Genomic DNA, 6,855 nt, shown 5'->3' on the forward strand with positions numbered 1-6,855 from the left:
AGAGAGAAAGAGAGAAAGAGAGAAATCACCCACCCAGGGAGTTAGCCATGCCTCCACCCACCTGTTGAGATTTTGGGCACACATGCACACACACACACACACACACACACACACACACACACACGCCAGGCATGAATTTCAAGCTGCTGGATCCAGGACTCGAACCATGGTTGACCATGTAGGAGTCCAGCACCTTAACCACTACACCATTTGCTGGTCCTGACCTAGAATCTTGATTGCCTGGACTTTTAATCAGTTTGTGTGCATGTCTACCTCCCACCGGCCAGGGCTCCTCAAGGCAGTGACATATCTTTTAAATCTCATGCAGAAGTGACCACATCCAACTTTATCTGCCTCAAAATTAGTGCTTGAAAAAGATTTATTGAGTGACTATCTAAGAGACTTTCTAGATATAAATTGAGTATGTTGAAAAACTCCATTATCTGGGGCTAGTAGTGGCATGGTAATTAAGGCAGCTGGATCCCACATGGTCGACTGCACAGTTGAAGCCCTGGACACGGTGGCTTAAAAAACATACTGGGCACATGTGTGTGCAAGCCAAAATCCTGAGAGGAGAATGAAGAAGGGACTGTGGTGGTATGACCATTCCTTCTGGGAGTACTTTCTCAATTTCCCTCTCTCTTTCTGTCTCTCTCCAGTGAGCACACACACCCTATAGCAAAAACAAAAACAAACAAAAAACATAGCACAGTCCCATCAGCCACTCCAGAAAGGACACCAAGCCGTGGCCTCCCGAGTCACCTGTCCCCTGACAGCACTTCTCATGTCCACGGAAGCCTGAGTCGTCCTGGGCTGCCAAGCAAAGCTGACCCATCTTATTCATTTTAGGCTTGTGGATGGTTCCGGAAGCTCACAACTTGCCCCCGTGGAGTATCGTTTTGCTGAGTTCTCTGTCATACTGCTCCCCTGACCATGAACCAGCCAGATGACCCCGACCCCAGCCCCGAGCCTCTGTGCGTGGTGTGCGGCCAAGTCCACTCCCCCGAGGAAAACCACTTCTACACGTACAAGGAAGACGTGGACGACGACCTCATATGCCACATCTGCCTGCAGGCCCTACTGGACCCCCTGGACACCCCATGTGGCCACACCTACTGCACCCTGTGCCTCACCAACTTCCTGGTGGAGAAGGACTTCTGCCCGGTCGACCGCAAGCCTCTGGTCCTGCAGCACTGCAAGAAGTCCAGCATCCTGGTCAGCAAGCTCCTCAACAAGCTGCTGGTGACCTGCCCTTTCACGGAGCACTGCTCTGCGGTGCTGCAGCGCTGTGACCTCGAGCAGCACTTCCAAACCAGGTAGGGCCCCCTGCCAACAGAGCCCAAAAGCCCTGCAGGGGCTCCCCGGCTTGGTCTCCAGTGCCCTGAGAGCTCTCCCGGGTGACCGTTTCTCTGTCTTTTCTTTGCAGCCAGTGAAAGGACCCATTCAAAATAAGGACCATTCTGGATGTGGGGGCTGTGGTCATTGTGAGCAGAGCACGCAGTGGGGTTGTAGGTGTGTGCCTGTGTGTGCATAGCATGGTTTTTCATCATAGTAGAATATACAGAGCGTAAATTTGCGGCCGTTAGCCATGTTTAAGTGTGCAGGTCAGGGATATTCGGGACTTCTGCATTTCGTGCAACTGTTACCACCATTCATCTCTAGAACTTTCCCGTTTTCTCACACTGAGACTCTGGACCTATTGAAAATAGCTCCTGATTCGACTGAACCCTTCCACCCGCGTTCTATTATACTTTCTGCCGTAAATTCGGCCAATCTACTCCCTCTTATACACGGAACCGCACAGCACTGACTCCTTTGTGACTGGCTTATTTCACATGCGTGTGTTTGGAAGAGCTAGAGGCTGGAAACAGCTGAGGGCTGCTTTCTCTGAACTTCATGATCTCCAAAAAGATTTGCTAGTGGGCATTGCTTATTTTTTCACTAAAAAATTTTTAAAGTGCCAGGATCAGCAGATGGCATAATGGTTATGTCACTGAACTCCCATATAGTCGACTGTAGTTCAGGTCCCAGACCCGGTGGTTTCAAACTCTTGCTGGGTGCATGTGCGTGCATGCCCAAAATCCCACGAAGAGAATGGAGAAGAAGGGATTGCAGCATGGCCGACCACCCTGGGGAATGATTTCTTGCTTTCTGTTGCTCTGTCTCTAGATCCCCAGTGAGCACATGCACCCCATAGCAAAAAAAAAAAAAAAAATTAATGTCATCCAGGAGCTAGATGGTGGCACAGTGGCAAGACCATGCTTTGCAAGGCTGACCCACTTGGGCAGGTACTGGGTTCGCATCTGGGAGCCTCCCTGAGTAAAGGGGGCACATGAGTGTGGGGCCCTGACCTGGGGCTGACTGAAGCTGGGGGCAGATCAGGGTGTGAGGACCCTGTGGAAGTCGCCTTCTCTCGCTCTATTTCTCTTGCTCATGGAAGAAAAACATTAACGAACTAAAAATATGTCATCCAGTTTGCCCCCTGATTATTAGATTTTTCTCTGTCCAGGAATTGACAAGGCCCAGCTGCTCTTTGGGAAGATGTCAGATATTCTCAGCTGTTTTAAAAGAACGCAGGGAAATGTTTGACATGCAAGTGCCTTGCTTTGCGAGCTTCGCAGCTGAGGCACACCCCCGGGTGACAAGTTACGGTGTGATTGCCGCTGCTGGTGGCTGCTGTGGGCCCCGCCTGGCTGCCTCGAGTTCACCCCCTTGTGTTGTCGTGTTCCTGGGCATTCTTTGCACTGATGGCCTCAGGGGCAACGCTCTTGTTCCATGTGAGAAATTCTCTTAGAACATTTACGGTGCTTGGGACAGGGAGAATGATAATACCACAACTACTGCGTAAGAGGAAACTTAGGAGCAGGTGTTTATCTTCGTTCCCGTCATGGCAAGAACAAGAGGCAGGTCCAGGCATTTTTTAAAATGTCACATACCTTAGGCCATGAATCTGAGTCTTTGTCTTTGGGGCCATGCATGGATTCTCAAATATGGAAGTCTGCTTCCAAAGCCACAGCCTGGGCACCACACTTAGTGCATGGCTTCCACGCTCCTTATGTCCGGGGACTCATTTCTCCCCAACGTGTGGAGTCAGATGCTTTTAGCTTGGATTCCTTTTGCCACATGAGGTCTTTATAGCTGGCATTTGAACTATTTAGGATGTTACAGCTGGCATTTGGACTATTTAGGATGCCCACTTACATGAGTCCTCAGAAGGTGAAGCCAAAGGAGAAGCGGGTAAGGGAGTCTCTCTGTGACCTTTGCTGAAAGTTTAACCACAGTATGAGAGGCTTTGTGGGCCTGGGGTCAAAGGTGAGTTGCTAAAAGATGCCAACAGGTCTAAAGCCAGGGCCAAAATCGAGGCCATGCTGGGGAGGGCAGGTGAGGAACCTGAGGACCGAGTGAGCACCCAGCCATCCACACCATGTCCGCAGGGTCCTGACCTGCTGCGCTCTGTATATTTATGTTGGGGAGCGGATGAATTCCCTGCTCTTTAGCAATGACCACAAACTTTGTGACTTACAATGTCACAACGTTGTTATCTCACTGTTTAGGGGTTAGAAGTACCACACTGGCTTCACTGGACTAACCACAGGGCGTCGGCAGGGCTGCCATCACAGTCCGCATTGTGTTGCTTACAGACATACCCGAGACTGGGTGACTTAGAAGGAACTGGCATGTGTGACTCACAGTTCTGGAAGCTGGAAAGTCCGAAGGCCTGAGGTTGGCATCCATCCACCTATGTCACAGCACAGTGACACAGTCGAGAACATGGCAGGAGCGTGCTGAGGGAGTGAGACCTAGGCGGCCCTCATCCTTTGGAAACCAGCCCTCATAGATCATGAGGTGATACCATCACGATCCAATCACCACCCTCTAGCCTACCTCTGAAAAGTCTCACCCTCGGGGCCAGCAGGGGGTGTGGTGCTCAAGGCGCTGGACTCCCACGTGGCCGACCACGGTTGGAGTCCCTGACCTTGCAACTTGCTTTCTTACTTTCCTTCTCTTTCTTTCTCTCTCTGTCTCTCTCTGGTGAGTGCATGTTCTCTCTAACAAATTTTTAAAATAATAATAAAATTAAATATTAAAAAAGTCTTACCCTCTCCTAATGCCATTATATTCAGGACCAAATTCCAAAGCATGAACCCTGAGGGGTCAAACCATTATGTGAACTCTAACAGCTATATTCCTTTGGCTCCAGGGGAGAATCCCTCGCCTTATCTTTTCCACCTTCTAGAAGTTTCTTAATATCTTTGGCATGTGCCTTCTTCCACTCTCAAGGCCAGCCTGCAGCACTTTCCAATTTCAATCTCTCTCTCTTTTTCTCTGTCTCTGTATCTCTCTCTCTCTCTTTCTATGTATATGTATATGTATATGTATATGTATATGTATATGTATATGTATATGTATATGTATGTATGTATACCTCCTCCCACCTTCTCTGTCTCCTCTGCTTCCTGTTAATGACTCTGACCCGCTTTCTCTTGTAAAGGCTCAGGATTCCCTTGGGCTGACCCCAATAAACCAGCAGAGTTTCCTCCTCTCTATGCCCTTAATCTAACAAATCAGCAGGATCCTTTTTGCCGTGTGAAATGACGTACCCACAGGTTCTGAGCATGAGGGGGTGGACATCCTTGGGGGTCATTTTTCTGCCCACCACAGGAATAAGGAGAGGGAGAGAAGGAAAGAAATGGAGGTGCTCTTGGAAGAGAAAATGAAAAGAGCAACTCCTGCTCATCCCCCTATCAAGGACTGATTTGTGGCTGAAAATACCCCTAAAAATAGGGGTAGGATGGCCACCTGGCTCTGAGGGTCAGGTCAGAACAGACACAGGGGAGAGAAGGAGGCCCCTGGAGACCCCAGGTCTCTTCAGGAGAGAGATGAGTGCACTTCAGCCGCCAGAGCAGCGGCGGTAATTCATTCACCCGCCTACACAGCCAGTGACCCGCACACCTCAAACAAGGAAGCCGAGATCAAGGCTTGGTGAGCACTCAGCTGATAATGAAATGCACATCTGAAAATTAACAGTGAGGGAAGAGCCCCAGATTGACGGGAATCGAGCCATCTCTGGCAGCTGGCCTCAGCATCCTTCGCTCGTTGCAGCTCCCTGGAGAGGAAGCTCCCACACCTAGGAGGCGCTGGGCCTCAACACCTCTCTTGAACCTCTCCACACTTCAGCTTCCTAAGTAGGTTGAAACCAACATTTCCAAAAATATAACGTATACATGAGTCATCAAATGCTTAATATACACTCCCTCCTCTCCCGCCCTCTGGGCAATTTTTTTAAAAAGAATTATTTATTTAATTTTATTTATTCATTCATTTGTTTTTAAGTTGATCAGAGAAAGACACAGAAAGAGAGAGACAGAGAGAGAAAGTGAGAAAGCAAGCCACCAGGTTCAGGACTCGAACCGTGATCAGCCATGTTGGGAGTGTCCAGTACCTTAACCACCGCACCACCTGCTGGTCTTTCCCGCTCGGCCTTAGGAGGGCCCCCCCCGCCACTCTTCCTCCCCTTAGAAGAGATGTTAAGAAGACTATGTAGTTAATACCTTTGAAATTCCTTAAACCAGGGAAACTTAGAGGTTACCCAGAGCCAAGTGTTCCCCTTGCTTTTCATTATGAGGCCTCCAGGTTGATAGCTGCTCACATGGGAGTGTTGTCATACGTATATGCTAATGTGTAGCCTTCGTTTATATAGTATTACATTTCTGTGTGTCTTTAATGTCACTTTGCTCCATAAATGTACATGTCAACACAATAGCTTTTTAAGTGTTCACTATTTTTTAAATGGGCAGATAAAAATTGTATGGTGTTCAGCACTGTGTTGTGAAATGCGTGAATGTGCTGGAATGGCTACACCAGCTGTTTAACAGGTATTACTTCACATACTTAGCATTTTTGGTGATGTAAACACTTCAATCTACTACTTAGCCAGTTTTCAAATATACGATGCATTGTTATTATCTGTAGTCACCATGTTGGACAATAGGTCTCTAGAACGTTTTCCTCTTGACTGAAACTTTTTACCCTTTGACCAATAGTAGATTTGAGTCATGGCATAGAGGTTAAGGTGCTGGACTCCTACGTGGCCGACTGTGGTTTGAGTCCTAGACCCAGTAGCTTGCAAATCACGCCAAGTGCATGTGTGTGTGTGTGCCCAAAATCCCAAGAGGAGAATAAAGGAGAAGGAATTGCAGTGTGGCTATCCACCCCAAGGGGTGATTTCCCACATTCTTTCTCTCTGGCTCTGTCTCTGTCTCTCTGGTGAGCTCACGTGCCCTATGGCAAAAACCTCAATAATAATAATAATAACAACAATAATAATAGTTGAAATACATGCATAGTTTTCTCATTGTTCTTTTTTATTTCTTCTTCTTTTTTATACCCTACTGCCTTTGCCATCGTGGGTAGGCCTCAAGATCCTTAATTTGACCACATCTGCAAAGTCCCTCTTGCCACGGAAGGTCACGTATTCGGAGGTTCCGAGGGTTAGGGCGTGGCTCTCTTTGTGGGGGGTATTATTCAGCCTACCACACTGGTATTCTGTTGCCTGGCTTTCTTGCTCCTCCGGTCCCCAGTAAATGTTCTTGTCAGTCTGCTCTTTCTTTGCTCATGCTTCAGGTGTGTTATTATTATTTCATTTAGGCCACCAGAACGCTCCCGTTTTCTGTCTGATCTCTTAGAAATCCGCACATTGATTTGGACTAATGCAAGAAGTCTTGAAAAATAGTGATCTTCCTGTCATTGGGCATGTGCAAGGCAAGGTTGAATGGCGGGCGGGAGGGCTTCGGAGGACATTCCTGCAGCCTGTCTGGATGTCCTTTATTTTTTCTACCTTGCATCCCCTGCCCT

At 48.2% G+C, this 6,855-nt stretch overlaps 1 protein-coding gene across 1 annotated transcript in view; it reads left to right on the plus strand.

Annotated features, from left to right (window-relative positions):
* Nucleotides 1-6,855, plus strand: part of LNX1 (ligand of numb-protein X 1) — a 153,748-nt gene that overhangs the window by 22,035 nt on the left and 124,858 nt on the right. The window contains exon 2 of the mRNA XM_006164375.3: nt 850-1,316. Coding sequence (XP_006164437.1) covers nt 934-1,316 — 383 coding nt within the window. The 5' untranslated portion in view covers nt 850-933. The remainder of the gene's footprint in view (nt 1-849; nt 1,317-6,855) is intronic.

Source organism: Tupaia chinensis, unplaced genomic scaffold (genome assembly GCF_000334495.1).
Source record: "Tupaia chinensis unplaced genomic scaffold, TupChi_1.0 Scaffold143615_1, whole genome shotgun sequence".
Classification (NCBI taxonomy): Eukaryota; Metazoa; Chordata; class Mammalia; order Scandentia; family Tupaiidae; genus Tupaia; species Tupaia belangeri.